General features: G+C 45.8%; 1 protein-coding gene across 2 annotated transcripts in view; it reads left to right on the forward strand.

Moving 5' to 3' along the window:
* Nucleotides 1-233: 233 nt before the first annotated feature.
* FBH1 (F-box DNA helicase 1) overlaps nt 234-20,676 on the forward strand; it is a 46,594-nt gene continuing 26,151 nt past the window's right edge. Inside the window, exons 1-8 of one of the 2 annotated variants that reach the window (XM_024732268.1) lie at nt 234-390; nt 11,492-11,647; nt 12,950-13,533; nt 17,290-17,420; nt 17,527-17,662; nt 19,207-19,397; nt 19,907-19,999; nt 20,353-20,447. In XM_024732268.1, the coding sequence (XP_024588036.1) occupies nt 390; nt 11,492-11,647; nt 12,950-13,533; nt 17,290-17,420; nt 17,527-17,662; nt 19,207-19,397; nt 19,907-19,999; nt 20,353-20,447 (1,387 nt within the window). In that variant the 5' untranslated portion in view covers nt 234-389. Of the gene's footprint in view, nt 391-10,299; nt 10,330-11,491; nt 11,648-12,949; nt 13,534-17,289; nt 17,421-17,526; nt 17,663-19,206; nt 19,398-19,906; nt 20,000-20,352; nt 20,448-20,676 lie in introns of those variants that run through there. The other variant, XM_024732269.1, reaches the window with a different exon arrangement.

Genomic DNA, 20,676 nt, shown 5'->3' on the forward strand with positions numbered 1-20,676 from the left:
CCGCAGCCCCTCAGTGGGTTCCCGAGCTCGGAGGAACTCTGGGAAAGTTTCTGCTCGCCTCTTCCGCCCTAGCGGAAGCACGGACGGGGCGGGGCCCGCTAGCGGTAGCCACCCCTTCTCCGGGTGCGCGTTTCGATTGGCCGCCAGAAGTCCGTAAGCACGCCCCCTCCGCACGCGCGTTTCAATTGGCCAGGGGCGCATTCCGTCAGCGCCGGCGGCGGGCTCTTCCCTGGGCTGCGGCGGGGGCGGAGCTGGTGGAGGAAGTCCGCGGCCTTCGCGGGCTCGCGCTGCCCGGGGGATGCTGGGACTGGGTGTCCGCGCGGCTCTGGCCCGGCGGCGGAGGCGGCGGCGGTGGCGGCGGCGGCGGGGCACCCGGTGTGGAGCGCCATAGTGCGTGAGGACGACGGCGTGGAAGGGGGCGCGGGCGGGCCCAGTCGTGTGGACACTGAACCTTTGGGTTCCTCAGCGGGTCCCGCCTCAGGGGTTCCGCGGGGGACTGGGGGCCGGGCGCGGACGCAGAGGGGCGCGGGCCGGCGGTGAGGGGCGCGGCGGGGCGCGCGCACTGGAGGCCGAGGCGCCCTGGGACGCGGGGGCGCGGCGCTGCTCGGCGGTGTGGGAGTCGCGGAGACGTGGCCTCCGCTGGGGGCAGCCAACGTTTCCTTTCCTTCTGCTCTGCTGTTTTGACCTTGGGCGAGTCATTTTATGGTATCCTTTTGCCTCTTTCGTTTGCAGTCGCCCTCCCCCTAACCTGAGTATTAAGAAAATTAAGGTGATGTGGGAGGGCCTTGAGCGGGTGGAGGGTACTTGAGGTCTGAGCAAGCTGTGTGGGGTGACGGGAGACGTGAGGGTAGGTGTTGAGTTCTTTACCCAATCTTACTGGATGCTCGTCATTTAACCCTTCTGGTGTTTTCAGTTCCTTTAGAGATAAAATGGGAGCAGCTGCTATTTGCCAGGCCTGGAGACAATTCTGCTTTACATCTTGTATTGTACTCTGGTTTACAAACCACTTTACATTAATTATCTCATCCGCAAACAACCCTGTAAGGAAGGCATCATGACAGGTGGGGAAATTGAGACCTAAAGAAGTTAGCGATTTTCCCACGGGAGTACAGCTAATAAAGACCTCTGGAAGGAAGGGTGGTAGCCCCTGGTGAGGGTCTGCTAGTGCTTGGTACTCTGCTCAAATAAATTAAGGGAGATAAAATGAAAAAGACCTCTAGTACGAAAACAAGCTCATTTTACTTGTGAGCGGATTGAATTTGGTTAATTGAGTGTAATATGGATAATCATCAGAGATAGAACCAAGTCCAGTATCAGCTTTGCCAAAGTTACTGTCCCCTTGTATTTTGCCACTTCCAAAAAAATGGAAGGTGTAAAAGTGCTTTGAAGCGCATCAAGTTTTAGGACATGCCAAGCATTGGTCTTAGCGCAGCTGTTGGTGTTGGTGCAAATGGAAGTTGAGGTATCTGGTAGTTTCACACTTTTTGTTGTTAATCCCCCTCCACATCCTCATTGCCAGTGACTCCACCTTCTCTTGCCTTACGCCTCCAGCTTCCTTGCTTTTAAAAACAAAACGTTTGCAGTATAGGACAGTATTTTAAATTCAGATGATTGGTTATTTAACTGGTATCCCACATGCAGTTCTGCCCCTGCTGCCTTCTTTAGGAGCTTATTTTGGTCTGCGTCCCCCTTTAGATAACTAGATGACAATGTATGTTAACCTGTCCACAGCCCCTGTGGTTCTCTGGAGCAAAAGTTTGGTGTAGAGCGGACAGATCTTGACAGTAAGCTAATAGATGGAGCTATACTAGGGTCTTATTAAGGTTTCCCAGTTGGTGTGCTCATTCCTTTTTGTGCAGGTGTTTGGAATTTGTGGTGTGCCCTGTAGTGACTCATTTCGCATGTGGCCTTCATTGGCATTGTGATTTGCTGCTTGGCTATCCTCTTTCCTTTATCTTTTGTTGTGTTTCGTGGTTCCGGTGTCGTGATCATTTGACATGTTTTGTGACCTGTGAGTGTGTGAACACCAAACTTGGTATTGGACTTAGAACTCTAATTTCAGATTGTGGTCATCATCTTTCTCTGCTTGTCATTCCCCTCTATCCTTCCTAGGCTGATTTTATTCGAAGATTGAATGTGAATTCTGTCTTTGCCCATCTGTCAGTGGAATCATCTGCTCTTAGAGCATCTCACCAAAGCGTCTTGAATCTTATGTCTCCAGTTGTCACTCACAGACGTTTTGAGGACAAGTCTCATATCTCAGATTACCTCCCGGAGCTTAACCTGGCATGCTACAGATAATTTTAAAACAGAACAAACAGCCATTTTCAAAACTGAAAGCTTTCATTTTCCCTTCATTCCCGGAAGAAGTGATTAAAACGAAAACACGATTTCTCCTTTACTCTTTAATGTGGTTAATGATGTGATCATTGAGCTCTGGCTAGAAACGTCAGTTACCTGTTTTGTTTTTTCTCTTCCAGTCTCACCAGTCCAAAAAAACTTGTTAGGCTTCACTTTCCCCTTCTCCCTATTTTTGCTGCTGTTGCCCTTAGGCCTCGACCACCTCTTGCCTTGGTTGGTAAAGTGACTTTCTGCCTTGTTTTCTTGACAGTCTGCATGTTTACTCATCCTCTGCCTGCCTCCAGAGTTACCATTCTAATGTGTAAATTTGGTTGGTCATTGACCCTGCTTAGAAAAGCGAGATGATTCGCCGAATTGCCTACATGATAAAGTCCAAATTCTTTGGCATTATATTTAAGGACATTTATCCTCTGTGTTTCCAAATTCTTTTCCATCCTTTTCCACAATCCATGAGCCTCTTGTTCTAATGAAACCCGGCTTACCGGCATACCACTGGTGTGCTATTTCTCTGTGTTTCTGCACACACTGTTTCTTTTGCCTTCCCCGATCCTACTCATCTTGCAAGGCTGAACTCTTCATAAAGCCTTTTTCATCCTTCCTAACTGGTCACATTTCTTCATTTCATAAGTGCATTTGTGTAGCACTTATAGTGCCTTATGTATAGTAATTTGTGTGTTTTGAGAGCTGCCTTATGGACAGGTGACATCATTTGTTTTTGAATCCTCAGTGTCTCAAATAGCATTTGACCCCAGAGATGCCAAGAGAGGAAGCCCTCACGGTGTTTATAATGAATCTGGGAAATCATAGATACTTAAAAGTGGTTGTGGGTTGAATTGACAGTAGAAAAAAGCCTTTCAAATCTATAAATTCTAGTCTGTAAGTAATGGTTATTTTCTTGTATTTCCGTTCTTCCCCTGTTCTTTCTTTTCCTTGCGAGAAACACGTAGAAAAGCTCTCGCCATCCTTGTTTGCTGTAATAAGTGAGTGCTCTTCCAAGGGAGGAGCAGGTGTTTGTGGGTGTGAGGGGACCTAAGTGAGGTTGGGCCTGCGAGCCTGGACCTTTGGGTTTGTAGGGAAGCAGGATGTAGTGCTGGCAGGGACCCAGCTCTGCACTGAGAGTGAGGACTTGGATGTTGTGTTTCCTTTCTGCCTTTGCTTCTTGTAGAGCTAATGGGGACAAAATATTTGGAAGTTTTTTCATTTTGAGTGTACAGTATTTTGTGATATTTTCCTTATGCTTGCTATTTTCTAAATACTTGCTATCTTTGGTTATGGTGTTCCACAGTGATTTCTAAAAAGGGACAGAGAAATTAAAGCTGAGGTTTTTAGAAGCTGCTTTGAATATTTCTGGATGTGGAAGAGAGAATATTACCTTCCGTAGAAAGAACTCTGGCTTGAGGAGTCAGAAGACCTAAGTTCCATCACCTGAGCCCCAGTGTCATCCTGGCACAATTGCAGGATTGTGCAAGGATCAGATGAGAGTACGTGAAAGAACTTACAAAAGCTGTGAAGCACGTTGGACCTATAACATAGTGTAGGATTTCAAAGCCAAAGAAGACAACCTCATCTTCTTCAGAGGGAAGTGCCGTAGTTGTGCATTTGTTCTTTTAATGCATTCATTTCATTAATATTTATGGAGCAGTGAGTGTTGGGTGCTGGGGCCGAGTGCCTTGCTCCTCCCACCAGACTATAAAGCTTTCAGCCTAGGGGCAGAAGACATGTTAATACATGCTTAAACAATGATTAAGAAGACCTTAATGAAACATACTATAGGGACTCTCCTGGTGGTGCAGTGGTTAAGGATCCGCCTCCCAATTCAGGGGACACAGGTTTGAGCCCTGCTCTGGGAAAATCCCATATGCCGCAGAGCAGCTAAGCCCGTGCGCCACAACTACTGAGCCTGCGCTCTAGAGCCCACGAGCCACAACTGCTGAAGCCCGCAGGCCTAGAACTCATGCTCCACAACAAGAGAAACCACCGCGATGAGAAGCCCGCGCACCGCAACGAAGAGTAGACCCCGCTCGCCGCAACTAGAGAAAGCCCGCGAGCAGCAACGAAGACCCGACGCAGCCAAATAAATTAATTAATTAAATAAATTAATTAAAAAAACCATACTATAGTAATAGTAATAATTTGTACATAAATGACTTATGTTAAATATAGTTGTACAGATAATTGTTGCAGGTCTCTCAGAGACATACAGGGTGGTTTTATTACTACAGAGTGCTGCCTGGGTTGAATGAATACTTTCTGTCGCACTGGAGTTGGGGACCAACACCGTTCATGTTGCTCAGATTGGGCTCTTAGTTCTCTCAGGGCACAGTTTGGCGTGTGAAGTACCTGCTCCTGGTTAACGATGGGCCAGCAGTGGGCACCTTTGCTGTCTCACCAGAAACAAGAGGGTGTCCGCTTGATCTGCACGGAGTCCCTCGGAGAAGGGCGGGAGGCTTGTGGGGAGCTAACAGGACAAGGTTGGGTTTCTCTAGATTAGCAAAACCACCCAGCTGGGTTCTTGTTATGAGCTGTTTCTCCAGTCAGGCACCTGTGCTGGTGAGTTATCTTGATTTTTTTTTTTTAATGGTTTTTTAATAATCTTTCCTTCCAGGAATTGTAGGCACTTACTATCTTCAGCTTGTCCATTTAGGTCTGTAACCTGTACATTTTGGAGGCCTTTTGTTTTTTCTTTTGTTTTTGTTTTTTTTGCGGTATGCGGGCCTCTCACAGCTGTGGCCTACGCCGTTGCGGAGCACAGGCTCAGCGGCCGTGGCCCATGGGCCCAGCCGCTCCGCGGCATGTGGGATCCTCCCAGACTGGAGCACGAACCCGCGTCCCCTGCATCGGCAGGCGGACCCCCAACCACTGCGCCATCAGGGAAGCCCTGTTTGTTTGTTTTAATTAATTAATTTAATTTATTTTTGGCTGTGTTGGGTCTTCGTTGCTGCGCACAGGCTTTTCTCTAGTTGTGGCGAGCGGGGACTGCTGTTTGTGGTGTGTGGGCTTCTCTTTGCAGTGGCTTCTTTTCATTGCGGAGCACGGGCTCTAGGCACGCAGGCTTCAGTAGCTGTGGCACGTGGGCTCAGTAGTTGTGGCTTGCGGGCTCTAGAGCGCAGGCTCAGTAGTTGTGGCATACAGACTTAGTTGCTCTGTGGCATTTGGGATCTTCCCGGACTCGGGACCAAACCCATGTCCCCTGCACTGGCAGGCAGATTCTTAACCACTGTGCCACCAGGGAAGTCCTGGAAGCCTTTTGGTATAAATTATGATTAACAAATGTAGGGGAAGAAGGGAAGTGACTTGGTGTCAATTTCAAATGATCCTAGAATGGTTAGGGTAGGTGTGACTGCAGTAACAAACAGATCCAAACGTGTAATGACCTCACAATCCAAGCTCATTTCTCAATCCCATAACAGCCTCGGGTGGTTGCAATTTTGTGTGTTGTGTGTGTGTGTGTGTGTGAGTGAGTGAGTGAGCATTGTGCGGGAGGAGTGGTGCTCTTTAAAGCAGTTATCCAAGGACCCAGCCTGCTGGAAGGTCTTCCTTTTCGAATGTTTGGCCTCTAAGATTCTCTGGGGTCACCCTTCCCTTCTCTGGATGGGAGCAGAGGACGGAGGAAGGAGCAGGAGAGGCTTTTATGGGCCAGGCCTGGAAGAGGCACACATCCTTCTACGCACATTCTGTGGGGCCTCCAGCTACCAGCACGATGGGGAAGCGTGGACCAGCCATGTGCCAAGGAGGAAGGGGACTGACAGTCTTCACCACGAAACCAGGAGCACTCCATTCTGCTTTGTGTGACTTGTTTTTTAAATTGTCTTGCAATCAAGAAGATGACAAAATGAAGCTAGGCGGATTACAACAGAATTGAGTCATAGCACGTACTTCTCATTCAATAAGCGTTGGAGTAAATAACTGTTATTTGCACAATGTCGTGCTAAGTGCTTTGAGGAAGAAGCTGATGAGACATGTTCCCTGCCTTTTCAGGGCTGGTGGTATCATACAGGTTTAGTGATGATTGTTCCAGGAGGGCTGAGGAGAGTCTAATCTCCAGCAGTGTGCCTGACTGGGGGCGGGGGTGGGTGGGACAGATCATCATCAAGGTGAAGAGATCGGTGATTGACAGAGGGCCACACTCCAGGTGATCGCCACTTCAGAGTGAGATGCAAGGCTGGGACCTGCACCTGCGGTCCGGTGAGGCGTCTCTGTGAGAGGACCATCACAGAAAAAGCAGCGTGGGAATGAGCAAAATTCTGTTTGACAAATGGTTTTCATACTTTTCCAGTGTTTTTCTTTCATCGCATCTGAGGGATGTGACACATTTCTGTTAGTTACTGTGGTAGAGTCTCCAAGGGTACAGATACCCACTGTGGCCTGGAGATGATTCCGCTGGGCCTCTGGGGCCTCACGTAGTTTGGTTGTCATCTCCCTCCATCCCTTTAACGGTGCACGTTCCTCACTGACCACTTTAAGTTTGCTTCTTGAAGAAACGCGAGCAGCTTCTAATAGTGCCCTTGGAGAGCGATGCAAAGGGCACCTACTGCTCAGAGGATGGAGGAGCAACACGAGGTTTGGGGACTCAGGGAAGCAAGAAGTAGCATTTGAGCATCTTTATTTTGATAAAGTTATATTTGAGCTGCTGGTTTAGAAGTATATTAACAAGAACAGAAGGTGGTTAGAATTTTACTGTAGTAATTTTAAATAACTTCACAAGAACATTGGTGCTGTTAAAATGTAGGCATCTTTTAGGAGACTCAGCACGGTGTGGTCCATGTGTAATTCTGAGCTGCTGGGCTTTGTGAGCCTCTGCATGGGTGTCGCTAGGTACTTTCATCTGTCTTGTCTGGTTCAAACCACATGACTGTGGTGTTAACTCCACATGTTAGCTTGTCAGGGTCCTCGTTGTGATGAGAAGGGAACCAAGGCTGTTAGGGAGGAGGTCTCCCGGCTCCGGATCCGAGTGCATCACACGGCCTTTGACTTAAGTGCCTTGTTAACTCCGGAGACAGGTGCGGGGGCCCCAGCTCCCCATGCAGTGAATCACAGCACTTCATCTCTCAGAGACCTGAGAGGCAGAAAGAATAGTCTCGGTTTCTGACCTCTCACTGAAGTCAGAAAAGTAAGAACGTAAAAGTGCTAGCTCTGCCTCCCAGATGAGCAGTCAGGGCTGTGAGGAGCATTCCAGATGGACAGTGTAGGCGGCTGTGCTGGTACCCAGAGGCCAGATGGCCCAGTGTGGGCACCTCTGTCCCCAGCTGCTAGCCTTTGCTCTGTGATGGCTTCATGCAGGACCACTCTGGGCTGTACCAGGACTCTGGAAGCAGAACGCTTCCTGCAGGTCTGTACCAGCGCCAAGGTCCTGGGTCATATGAATTTGAGGGTTTGATATTGTTAATCTTATTCGTTTGTGATTTTATCTATGGAACCTTCTTTAAATAAGATACTCTCTGTTGATAATTTTTCTAGACTGTTTCCAGTTTTAATTCTGGACACTGTATTTGCCAGCTTTGAAACAGTTGGGAATGTTTGAAGAGAAAGCAGAGATCAGTCTCATATCTGGGATCTACAGGGTTAGTGGGTTTATTGGCTGGAATTCTTCAACTGCTTCTGTAGTTGACCCAAGTGTGTTTGGAGCACCTGAATTAGGGGCCAGTATTCGTCAGTATAGTCGTTCCAGGGTTTCTGCAGGGAATTCGTTCCAGGACCCCCTATGGCACCAAAATCTGAGAGGGCTCAGGCCCCTCAGAGTCCACCCTGTGGACAGGGACCTGTGGATCCCACATCCACGGATTCAGCCAACCACAGGTGTTGGTGTTTTTCATCTGCCGTTGGTGGAACTCGCAGGTGCGGAACTCACGGATCCCAAGGGCCAACTCTGTTCTGCAAGGCCCATTGTAGCTTCCTTATGTCTTCTGCCAGTCAGCCCAGAGGTCCCCATTCAGACAAAATAGCAATTATGTTGTTGGCTTTGTAATATGAAGAATTTTGAGCAGAAGAGGTAAACTTTCGTGTCTTATTTTTAAAAAGAATAATCAGACTTCAAGCTTTTTTTTAATGTGGAAAATTTTCAAATTTATTGTTTTAACATAGAAAAACTGCACATTCATTTTTTCTGCCTCTGTAAGTATGAGGAATATGTTCAACAACAAAATAATTATAAAACCATTATAGTGGAGGGGATGTTTTCTGTTCATAATAAGTAATTAAGATATATGACTTGGCTTTTTTTTAAAAATTAATTAATTTATTTTTTGCTGCATTGGGTCTTTGCCGCTGTGTGCCGGCTTTCCCTAGTTGCGGCGAGCGGGGGCTACTCTTCGTTGCATTGCACAGGCTTCTCATTGCGGTGGCCTCTCCTGCTGCGGAGCACAGGCTCTAGGTGCGCGGGCTCAGTAGTTGTGGCGCATGGGCTTAGTTGCTTCGTGGCATGTGGGATCTTACCGGACCAGGGCTCGAACCCGTGTCCCCCGCACCGGCAGGCGGACTCCCAACCACTGCGACACCAGGGAAGTCCCTTGGCTTTTTAAAAGGTATTTTCAGTAATACAGAGTAGGCTGTAATTGGACTGCTGATATATTTCATGTCTTGCCATTAGGTGACATCTTTATAATTTGAAAGTTATTTCAGTGTTTTATGCAAATCAGTCACATCTAAGCTTTGTTTAACACAATAAGCAGATGTGTATATTTGTGTAGGGTTTTATAGTTTAACAAGTCTTTTGGAGTGTGTTTTCTCATTTAATCATTGTAACGCCCCTGAGTCTTAGAGAAGCTAAGTGACCAGGGGTCCTCTGGCCACTATGTGGCCAGCTTAGGGCTCACACCCAGTTTTTTTCCTTTTAAGTCCACTGTCCCCTCACTATGTGACACTGCTTTTATCCGGCTGAGCATTTTTTTTAAGTAAATTTATTTATTTATTTTTGGCTGCGTTGGGTCTTCGTTGCTGCATGTCGGCTTTTAGTTGCGGCGAGCGGGGGCCACTCTTTGTTGCGGTGCGCGGGCTTCTCATTGCGGTGGCTTCTCTTGTTGTGGAGCATGGGCTCCAGGCGCGGGGGCTTCAGTAGTTGTGGCTCATGGGCTCCAGAGCACAGCCTTAGTAGTTGTGGCACACGGGCTTAGCTGCTCCACGGCATGTGGGATCTTCCTGGACCGGGGCTTGAACAGATGTTCCCTGCATCGGCAGGTGGATTCTCAACCACTGCACCACGAGGGAAGCCTGGCTGAGCATATTTTAAAGTACTTCTTCATGACTTAAGAGTTATACCACTGCATTTTAACTCTGAATTCAGGTAGTGAAAAGGTCTCTAGCGTCCTTTCAGAGGGGCCTGTAGAATTATTTCTGTGTGTAGAAGTAATTTTTAAAAAGTCTTGAAATATCCATGAAGTTTTTTTAAACTTCCATTAAACCTTGAAAGAATAAACTGAAATTTGGAAGGATCATTTCTGAAGAAGCTAAGGGCTGAGGGGAGTTATTAAGTTTATAAACTGTATCAGATATACTCAGTGGTGTCTTGGTTTCAGACGTTTTCAGGCTTACAGGAAATGTTGAGTGAGATTCTGGCATTTGATACTACAGTTTTTACTACAGTAAAAATACTGGAGTATTTTTAGCACCTGAAAATACAGTACTGGCAGGAACTGATTTCTCTGTTGACCATCTCCTGTAAAGGGTCACATTTTTATTTAATTTATTTTTATTTATGTTATTTATTTTTGGCTGCGTTGGGTCTTTGTTGCTGTGCACGGGCTTTTTCTAGTTGTGGCGAGCAGGGGCTACTCTTTGTTGCGGTGCACGGGCTTCTCATTTCAGTGGCTTCTGTTGCTGCAGAGCACAGGCTCTAGGCACTGGGCTTCAGTAGTTGTGGCTCGCGGGCTCTGGAGTGCAGGGTCAGTAGTTGTGGCGCGTGGGCTTAGGTGTTCCGCGGCATGTGGGATCTTCCTGGACCAGTGATCAAAACCATCTCCCCTGCATTGGCAGGTGATTCTTTTTTTGTTATTTTGTTTGTTTGTTTGTTTTTGCGGTACACGGGCCTCTCACTGTTGTTGCCTCTCCCGTTGCGGAGCACAGGCTCCGGACGTGCAGGCTCAGCGGCCGTGGCTCACGGGCCCAGCCGCTCCGCAGCATGTGGGATCTTCCCATACCGGGGCACGAACCCGTGTCCCCTGCATCAGCAGCCGGACTCTCAACCGCTGCGCCACCAGGGAAGCCCTGGCAGGTGATTCTTAACCACTGCGCCACCAGGGAAGTCCCTAAAGGGTCACTTTAATTCTCTTGTATCTGTTCTTGTCCTCTTTTTTTTTTTTAAGTGTAACTATTCTGTTTTACAGTAGTGTAACTGTTCTATTTAATGCCATAAGGAGGTAGTTAGATCTTACATGCGATAAAATGCAGAAATAGGAATGAAAAAATACCTGGCAGAAAAATGACTAATATAAACAAAAGTATTTCAGTACTCTCAAGACAGAATTCTAGGCACAGTCACTGCTGTAGTGTTTTGCTGAGGGAGAATATGAAATTTCCTCCTCTGAAGATGCTGAAAAGTGGGCTCCATTCTCTTCTACTTGGGGGCCTTACTCCTGTCCTATTACATCAGTGCCCTATGCTGAGATGCTCTCGGGGCCTAGAGGGGTGCATGGGGAGAGACATACAGCAGGGGTGGGAAATCTACTGTGACTGTCCGCTTAGTGCCTTCTGCTTCTCATACTTGGGGAAGCTGGTGTATACAGGGGACAATGCATGAGTATTTTTTGAAAAGCTATAGCCAACTCTTAAAATATTTATGGTTATTATGATAGTATAAATGGCCTGGCTAAAGTCAAGGAAAAGTTGCCAGATCTCCATTTATCCATTAGTGGCAACTTTTTTTTGAATGAGCATTTCATGATCAGGGCTTCTACAAAGTGTGATAGGTGGAAAAGAAGGCTATTTTAGGATCTTATTTTAGGATTCTCAAATCCTAAGGAAGAGATGCAAAGAAACTATAAAATGACTGAAAGTTGATGGGAATATGGGGAAGAGGGAAAGGGCTGGCTGGGGTGGCCCACAGCCACTGTATTCCTGAAAATTAAGGATAACTTGCTAGCTTGTAGAATTGGTGATAACAAGTGTCCCATTTCTTCTGCCTGTTGATACAAAACAGTGAGACGGTTTAAGCGGAAGCATCTTACAGCCGTCGACTGCCAACATCTGGCTCGCAGTCACTTGGCCGTGACCCAGCCCTTCGGTCAAAGATGGACAAACAGAGACCCGAACCACGGTCTCTATCCTAGACCCAGAACCAAAAGAGGGACTAGAGGTATGTCTTTCCCCCAAATATCTTGCGTTTCAGAATCTGTAGTGTGTGTGGCCTTTGAGTATCTCCCGGTATTTGTAAATACTGCTACTGTGATCTTGTGGTTCTGTTGCAGTAGTTTGACACTTTTTCACTATTTGTGAGTTTTCTATGAAAATTCCATCCTATCACAGTGGTTGGTAAAAGCCCCAGAAAAGCACGGCTGAATGAATTATACTAGCTGGCTTAACTTTAACGTGGTAGGGAACACGTCCCAGCATCACCATGATACCATTCTGGAACCGTCGTGATTTCCTGACTCTTCAGCAGTCCTCTTTGTCCAATCCATCACGAGGTCCACCGTATCACTCTTTTTCTCCCAAACGTCCCCTCACTCAGTGCTTTTACGGTAGACTGTGTCCTCAGTCACCTCCTACCTGGGCTGCTGCAATAACCCTCTCCTTGCCTTCAGACTTTATTTTTTCCATATCAGCTCGAATATCAAATAATGTTCCTGAGTACCATTTTTTGTCATGTCACTGCCACTCTCAAGAACCTCCAGTGTGGTATGTTCCCTGTTACTGTGAGGGACTCAGGCTCAATCCCCTGACGTTATTACATGCAGGCTCTACTTCTGGCAGATTGTTTTCCTTATGACCCATTTAGTGCCAAGTGAATTCCCACTTTCATTAATACCTGTTTGTATAATCCAGATTGTCTTATTTCCCTGTGATATATCTCATTTCAGAATCCAACTCGGATCTCACTAGTCATCTTCAATTCTTGTGATGTGATTGTAGTCTCTGTTTACCACTTTTTGGAACCACTGTAACCAATTGTATGAGGCAGTTTTAAACTCGGTGGTTATATAGTGTTTGATATTTTGTCTGTTTTGTGTGTATAAGTCAGCTTCTCCTCTGTGTTGTGAGTTCTTTACTGATAAAGACTTATCAGCATGTGTGTTTCAGCGTGGAGTCCTAGCACTGAGCAGGTGGTAGCTCTTCATAAATATTGGTGTAATTAACTCCACAATTAGAAAACATCAGAATTTAACCCTGGCCTATTGCAAGGTGTACTGTGGTCCTCACACCATCCAAAGACTGGTCTCTGTCCCTTTCCAAATGTGTATCTGACTGTATGATAGAGCCCGATATAAATATTTTTTGGATTAATCTATTTATATAATCAGTTGACCAATAAAATACATCCTTGTCTCTTTCCTCTATTAAAATAGATAATTGAAAATTAGTTTGTCTTATTTGGGTCAACAAAGGGTCATCAGTCATTATTCACTTCTCGTTCACCTTGTTTGGGTTCTCTCTCCAGGTCGAGGATGCCTGGGATACAACCCTGAATTCTTCCTCGCTGGCCAGCAGCAGCGCACCAATGACATGGCCAAAAGCAATTCTGTGGGCCAGGACAGCTCTAAGGACTCGGAGGACGAGATGATTTTTGCTGCAGAAGGCCACTGCGCCCTGCCTCAGGGAGGTGATGGAGCAGTACGGCCACGCTCGTCAGGGAAGCGGTCTCGGTCCTCCGAGGACGAGAGGAATCAAGCCACAGGGACCAGTCAGTGGGATGGGGTTTCTAGGAAGACCCCACGGCATCATCTGTCCCTGTCGTGCAGACAGCCCAGGGAAGGCAGGCAGGAGGCAGAGGACGGTGTGTCGTGGTTCTCTGCGCAGCCTGGAGAATCCAGCCAGGAGGTGGAGGACATTGGTCCTGATCCTGTTCCTGACTCTTACTATGGGCTTCTTGGGACCTCGCCCTGCCAGGAACCCCAGAGCCACATCTGCAGCCTGCCCAGTGAGGTCCTGAGGCACATCTTTGCTTTCCTCCCCATGGAAGACCTCTACTGGAATCTGAGCTTGGTGTGCCACTTTTGGAGGGAGATAATCAGTGATCCACTGGTACGGAAAGCACTTTTCGTTCTCTCGTGTTTTCTCTAAAAAGTCCATGGATTCACTTCACTTAATGCATACTCCTGACAGTGGCGTTTCTTCAGAAATGTTGGTGTCCATTTGCCTCCAGGATCAAATCCCAATCTCCTGGAGGCAACCGGGACCTTCTGTGTGTGTCCCACCTTATTATTCCAGGCTCATTGCTGACTTCATTCCAGTCCATTCCTGTATTCTGTCCACAACCAATGATGTTCTGTTTCCCAACTGTGGACTGCACAGTACTTCCCTTATGTTGGTCTAATCTGCACCCCACTTCCCCCAGCCAACCAAAAGGGCCCCTCATAGCTCTGTTGATGTCTTTCCTCTTCAAGGCTGCACTCTTAGACTAACGCTTTCCCATTCCATCCCATTGAAATCACACACTCTCTTCCTTGTGCTAGTATAGTGATTTATACCTCTGTTCAAGCTTATCATGTTCTGTTATGGTCTTAGAGAGCCTTCTTCCTCCCTGTAAATTATTAGCATATTGCTAGAGGGCTGGTTGTCCTGTTTGGTTTTGCATTCGGCACTGTCTCACGATGTTCTACATACAGTAGGTGATTAGTAAATGAGTGTTGCGTTTAGTCACAAGAGTACCTTTTGAAGATGACACAGGGGCAGCCCGTGATCTCAGAAAGGATTTCCTGATACCGTTATCCTGTGCCCTGCCCTTCCCTTTGTTGTGTCATTATACTTCCCAAGTTCAGGTCTCCAGTAAGCCTGAGGGCTGGGAGAATGTTCTCCTTAGCTTGTATGTCCCTTAGACCAGATATTGGGAATAAACCAGAGGTAGAGAGTTTAATTTATTCTTCAAATGCATTGAAGTTTAAAACCTTGGATATGGAGGGAAAGGTGGATATATCAAAACTTAGTACATTTCTCTTCCAAGCCCAAAAGATTTTGGAGGAAATTTCATATCGCTCTTGCTCCATTCTTTGCCTGGGGTCTTGTCTCCTACTTTCTATGAAATATCTTTCTGTTTTTATTTGTGGACTCTGTTTTGGTTCAGTATTTCTACCCATTTAATTATCTCTCTGATGTGAACTGGGGATAGATGAGGTTTCACTCCATTCTGCTCAAGAAGATTTTGGGAAGGTATCCCAGCTTATCCTTACCTCTTGATGTTTTTATCATCACCAGCAATGACTTGGTTATTTTCAGTGACCTTGTCACAGCTCTCATTTTCTTTTTATTTCTTGTAGTGTCTTTGTCTGGCTTTGGTATAAGGTTATGCTGGCCTCAGAATAAGTCTGCAAGTGCTCCCTCCTCTTCAGTTTTTTTGAAGAGTTTGAGGGGGATTGATGTTAGTTCTTCTTTAAATGTTCAGTAGAATTTTTCAGTGAAGCAGTCTGGTCCTGGACTCTTAACTTTTTGGGAGGCTTTTGATTACCGATTCAGTCTCTTTACTAATTATTGGTCTGTTCAGATTTTCTGTTTCTTCATCATTCAGTCTTTGTAGGTTTTGTGTTCCTAGGAATTTATCCATTTCTTCTGCTATATCCAGTTGGTTGATCTGCAGTTGGTCATAGTATTCTTATAAGTCTTGTTATTTCTGTGACATCAGTTGTAATGTTCCCCTCATTTCTGAGTTCAGTTATTTGAATCTTCTCTTTTTTCCAAAATATATCTAAGGGTTGTCGATTTTGTTGATCTTGTTAAAAAAAAAAACAACTCTTAGTTTTATTGTTTTTTTTTTTTTTTTTCGGTACGCAGGCCTCTCACTGTTGTGGCCTCTCCCGTTGCGGAGCACAGGCTCCGGACGCGCAGGCTCAGCAGCCATGGCTCACGGGCCTAGTTGCTCTGCGGCATGTGGGATCTTCCTGGACCGGGGCACAAACCCATGTCCCCTGCATCGGCAGGCGGACTCTCAATCACTGCGCCACCAGGGAAGCCCTTATTGGTTTTTTTTCCTATTTTTCTATTCTCTATTTCATTTATCTCTGCTCTTTAGTCTTTATTATTTCCTCCCTCCTGCTAGCTTTGGGTTTAGTTTGTTCTTTTTATAGTTCCTTTAGGTGTAAAGTTAGGTTGTTGATTTGTGATCTTTCTTCATTTTTTAAAAAATATTTTTAAAACATTATTTTGTTTTTGGCTGTGTTGGGTCTTCATTGCTGCACGTGGGCTTTCTCTAGTTGTGGTGAGTGGGGACTACTCTTCGTTGTGGTGTGCGGGCTTCTCATTGTGGTGGCTTCTTTTGTTGCAGGGCATGGGCTGTAGGCACGTGGGCTCAGTAGTTGTGGCTCGTAGGCTCTAGAGCACAGGCTAAGTAGTTGTGACACATGGGCTTAGTTGCTCCACAGCCTGTGGGATCTTCCTGGACCAGGGCTCAAACCTGTGTCCTCTGCATTGGCAGGCGGATTCTTAACCACTGCACCACCAGGGAAATCCAGATCTTTCTTCTTCTTGAATGTAAGTTTTTATACCTATCAACTTAACTTTTAGCCCTGCTTGCACTTCATTCCATACATTTTGATATGGTGTGTTTTTGTTTTCATTTGTCTCAAGGTATTTTCTAATTTCTTTGTGATTTCCTTTTTGACCCATTGGTTGTTTTAAGTGTGTTGTTTAATTTCCACATATTTGTGGGTTTTCCAGTTTTCTTTCTGCTACTGATTTCTAGTTTCTATAGTGATTGAAAAACATACTTTCTATAATTTCAGTCTTTTAAAATATGTTAAGACACTTGTTTTGTGTTCTTGTACGTGATCTTTCCTGGAGAATGTTCTATGTATACTTGAGAAGATTGTATATTCTTCTGTTGCTGGATGGAGTGTTCAGTATATGCCTTTTTGGTCCAGTGTTGTTTGTTCTATCCATTCTTGAAAGTGGAGTATAGAAGTCTCCTGTTATTATGTTGCTGTCTGTTTTTCTCTTCAATTCTGTTAGTGTTTCCTTCCTAGATTTAGGAGCTCTGATATTTGGTACATGCATATTTATAATTGTTATATTTTCTTGGTGAATTGACCCTTTTATCATCAAGTAATATTCTTTGTCTCTTCTAATAATTTTTTTTAAGTTATTTATTTGGCTGCATCGGGTCTTCATCGAGGCACGCAGGATCTTCATTGCAGCGCTCGCTGTGGCGCGCGGGGTCTTTGTTGTGGCACGCGGGCTTCTCTCTAGTTGTGCTGTGCAGGTTTTCTCTTCTCTAGTTGTGGCGTGGGCTCCAGGGCACGTGGACTCTGTAGTTTGCAGCATGCAGGCTCTAGTTGAGGTGCGTGAGCTCAGTAGTTGTGGCACGTGGGCTTAGTTGCCCTGTGGCATGTGGGATCTTAGTTCCCCGGCCAGGGATCGAACCTGTGTCCCCTGCCTTGGAAGGCGGATTCTTCACCGCTGGACCACGAAGGAAGTCCCTCTTCTAACAACTTTTGACTTAAAGTCTATTTTGTCTAATCTTAGTATAGCCACAACTCTCATGTTATTTAATCCTCGCTGAAGCTCTGAGCCATTAGTGTCCCAACAGGGACAGGACACTATTTCAGATAGGGAAATTGAAGCACTGGCTTTTCCCAGATTCTGTAAAAAGTTAATGTTGGAACCCAAACCAAGAGCCCCCCCTTCTCCTAGTTTCCAACTAAAATTTGTATAATGTTTCTACCCTATTTGCCCAGCTTTTGAATTGTAGACTGTGATTGTTTTTCAAGCAATTATCTATATGTTTGTGGCCTGATCAGTTCTCTAATAGCCATTGCCTGCATGTTGTTTTGGATTTTTTAAACTGTCTAGTTCATTCCTTGGAAAAAGCTGTATCACCGATACCTGATGAATGAAGAGCAAGCTGTCAGCAAAGTGGATGGCATCCTCTCGAGCTATGGCATAGAGAAGGAGTCAGACCTGTGTGTGCTGAACCTCATCCGGTGAGTCCCTGTTTCCTGGGAGGAAGTCAGTTTCCAAAGTCCTTTCCCAGAAATCAGCACTTACTGGATCACCTTTCCCATGGACGCTGCTGTGAATGTCTTACAGCTACACAGCCACCACTAAGTGCTCCCCGAGTGTGGACCCTGGACGGGCGTTGTGGAGTCTGAGGGATCACCTCCTCCTCCCCGAGGCAGAGGCCTGCGTGCGCCAACACCTCCCCGATCTCTACGCTGCCCCTGCCGTATGTGAAGAGGCTGCAGGGAGGGGAGGGTTGGGGAGGCGACACCTTTTCTCTTTGGAAGAAAGTGTATTGGTGATCAAGTTTGGTTGAAGGTTATTTTAGATTTATTTTCAAAGTCTTCCTTCAGCCTTTGCTTTGAAGCCTTAATCTTGTCATTGGTCCCATAGAGAAATAAAAGGCTACATTGTTATAGATTCTTTAATTTGGAAGGAATTTTAAAAAGTATTTCATCCGATTTCCCATTCTGTTGAGCGGTTCCAACAGAGGATGGTCATCTAGCCTCTACACACCTTGATTAGTAAGGACTTCTTTACAAAGCAGCCCATTGTATTGTTGACACCTTGGGTTATTTGAAAGAACCAGAGAAAAGAAGGATTTTGTACTGACACACAGTGAGTTAATGAGAAGCTGGAAATAGTCTCCAGTTTCCTTTGTCTTGTGGCTTCTCATCTGGATAGCGATTCTTCTTAAATTTTGTTTTGGAAGCCACACGCAACCTCAGCCTCGTTCTGCAGCCAGTCGAGGGTTGGAAATCCAGCCATGTGCATTTCTCTGTCCATCTTTAGTGAAGTGATTGTCGATGGAGTGAGATTTGTTTCCCAGTATGGTTGTAGTGAAAGGTGTGTGGAACTTTGCTTTTGTGGATGCATTTTTAACAGGGAGGCTTGCAGTAAAGTTAAGAATGATAGTTATATACTTATATGTCTATTATTATTATTTTTATTTTTATTTGGTTGTGCTGGGTCTTAGTTGCGGCAGGTGGGCTCCTTAGTTGCGGCTTGCCGGCTCCTTAGTTGTGGCTTGCGAACTCTTAGTTGAGGCCTGCATGTGGGATCTAGTTCCTTGATCAGGGATCGAACCCAGGCCCCCTGCATTGGGAGCGTGGAGTCTTGACCACTGAGCCACCAGGGAAGTCCCTATATGTCTGTTACTGATATTTCCATGTTAGTGAACATTTTCTTAGACATTAATAAATGGAGCATACTGTGTCCATAATAATAAATTTTCAATAACTTAGTTAACTTAATATTTAATAAGTATTAAATAATAATAATATAAATACTAAATTAACATCTTAATGCCATTGAATTGTCAGTCTTGATTTCCCCCTAAAGACTGCTGTCTTCTTTTGTATCCCCCAGTTTTTGTGCCTCCCAGATGGGCACCCATTTAATAGTGAGCTTGTTTGACTTGAGTATCTGGACCTCAGAGCTCACACTGACCTGGTGCGGGTGGGGTGGGCTGGTGAGGAGGCGGGAGGATCACGTCTGTGCAGTGTCTTGCATTAAGTACTTTATAAATGTTATTTAATCAAAGAAAACTTAAGAACTCAAACCCAAAAATGATGAGAAAGAAGGAATCCAGGGTAAAAGGAGACATGCCTGGTGTTTCCCAAATGTCATTCAGGAAGTTTGCGCTCCGTTTAGACGGTCTGAGGAAGGTACACGAACCCCAAACCTGGCTTTCTTCACCGGCTGTCCCATGTGATTCTTACCGGTTGTGTTTTGGGTCTCGTCTCCTGTCCTGTCCACCTCCCTCTTCAGGGTGTCAACGTGTGGGCCTTGGTGGCGGCCATCATCCTCCTGTCCAGCAGCGTCAATGACATCCAGCAGCTGCTCTTCTGCCTCCGGCGGCCCAGCTCCACAGTGACCATGCCAGACATCACTGAGACTCTGTACTGCATTGCCGTGTTGCTCTACGCCATGAGGGAGAAAGGGATCAACATCAGCAACCGGTAACTGGCCCCCGCCCTGCCCCTTCCCCGCGTTACCACTGGGCGAGCCCCACCACCCACTGCTCTGCCAAGTTCTCCGTGAGGTTTGAGTGCAGTGATGCAGGCAAGCGGGCTCTGTGAATGTGAGGTGCCGTGGGGTCGTACACCATCCCCAAGATAGTGTTTACCTTCAGGACTGTTGAGCCTGGAGTGGACGGAGCCTTCTGTGTTCATACGTGGCTACATTTTGTTCCCCAAAGAGCACATCCTGGTGTATCTCCTTTGCCTCTGCCCACCGCAGCCAGGCATCTCTCCCAGAACCGTGCTTTCCAAATATTTACCTCCAACAGTGCAGGTAAATATAGCTCAGCTCTAGGTATATTTAAACCCTTTTCTTCCCTTTTTTTCATAAAATGGTGGTACATATTTTATTTTTAGCAATGATTAGGAGTCTAAAAAACATCTGAGGAAAAATAAGATACAGGTCATGACTGAATTTGAAAATCTCTAATCTGCTTTTTTCCTGTTAGGATTCACTACAACATTTTCTATTGCCTGTATCTTCAGGAGAATTCCTGTGCTCAGGCCACAGCAGTCAAAGAGGAACCATCGGTCTGGCCAGGGTATGTCTGTAAGGGTGTGTGTGTGTGGACGTCTTTGATTCCTGACTCTCGTACTTGAAGAGGAAAAGGTGTTTTGTTTTAACCACTTTATTGAGTTATAATTTACATTACATAAAATTCACCCATTTTAGTTGTATAATTCAATAATTTTTAGTAGATTTACTGAGTGTGCAACTAACATCATAACCTAGTTTTAGAACAATTTAATCACCCAAAGGGGGGGCGGCCCTCCCCTTTTTTCTGGTTAAATTTTATTCATCCCATTTGGTTTCCTGTTTCATTTTTGACAGTCTATCACCTGATCTTTTCAATTCCTTATTCTTTTCCTGATTTCTCTTCTGTAATGATTATAGCAAGAAAACAACCATCCAGCTGACACATGAACAACAGCTGATCCTAAGCCATAAGATGGAACCTCTCCAGGTGGTAAAAATTATGGCATTTGCAGGTAAGGGGGCTGCCATTCCTGGAATGCCTCTTACCACCTTACCCGCCACCTGCCAGAATATCTTTACCTTAATCTATTATTGAACTGCTGCAATTAAATCATCTAAAAAGCAGTTGCCAAGGAATAATTGCTTTTTCTTACCACTCCAGGGGGGCATCCACACTGGACTTCCTGGTGAACAAATGGTCCATAGGAGTTTGTTTGTGGGGTAGATGCCACTGGGATTGAT

The sequence above is a fragment of the Neophocaena asiaeorientalis genome, unplaced genomic scaffold, assembly GCF_003031525.2.
Source record: "Neophocaena asiaeorientalis asiaeorientalis breed wild unplaced genomic scaffold, Neophocaena_asiaeorientalis_V1.1 scaffold176, whole genome shotgun sequence".
Taxonomy (NCBI): Eukaryota; Metazoa; Chordata; class Mammalia; order Artiodactyla; family Phocoenidae; genus Neophocaena; species Neophocaena asiaeorientalis.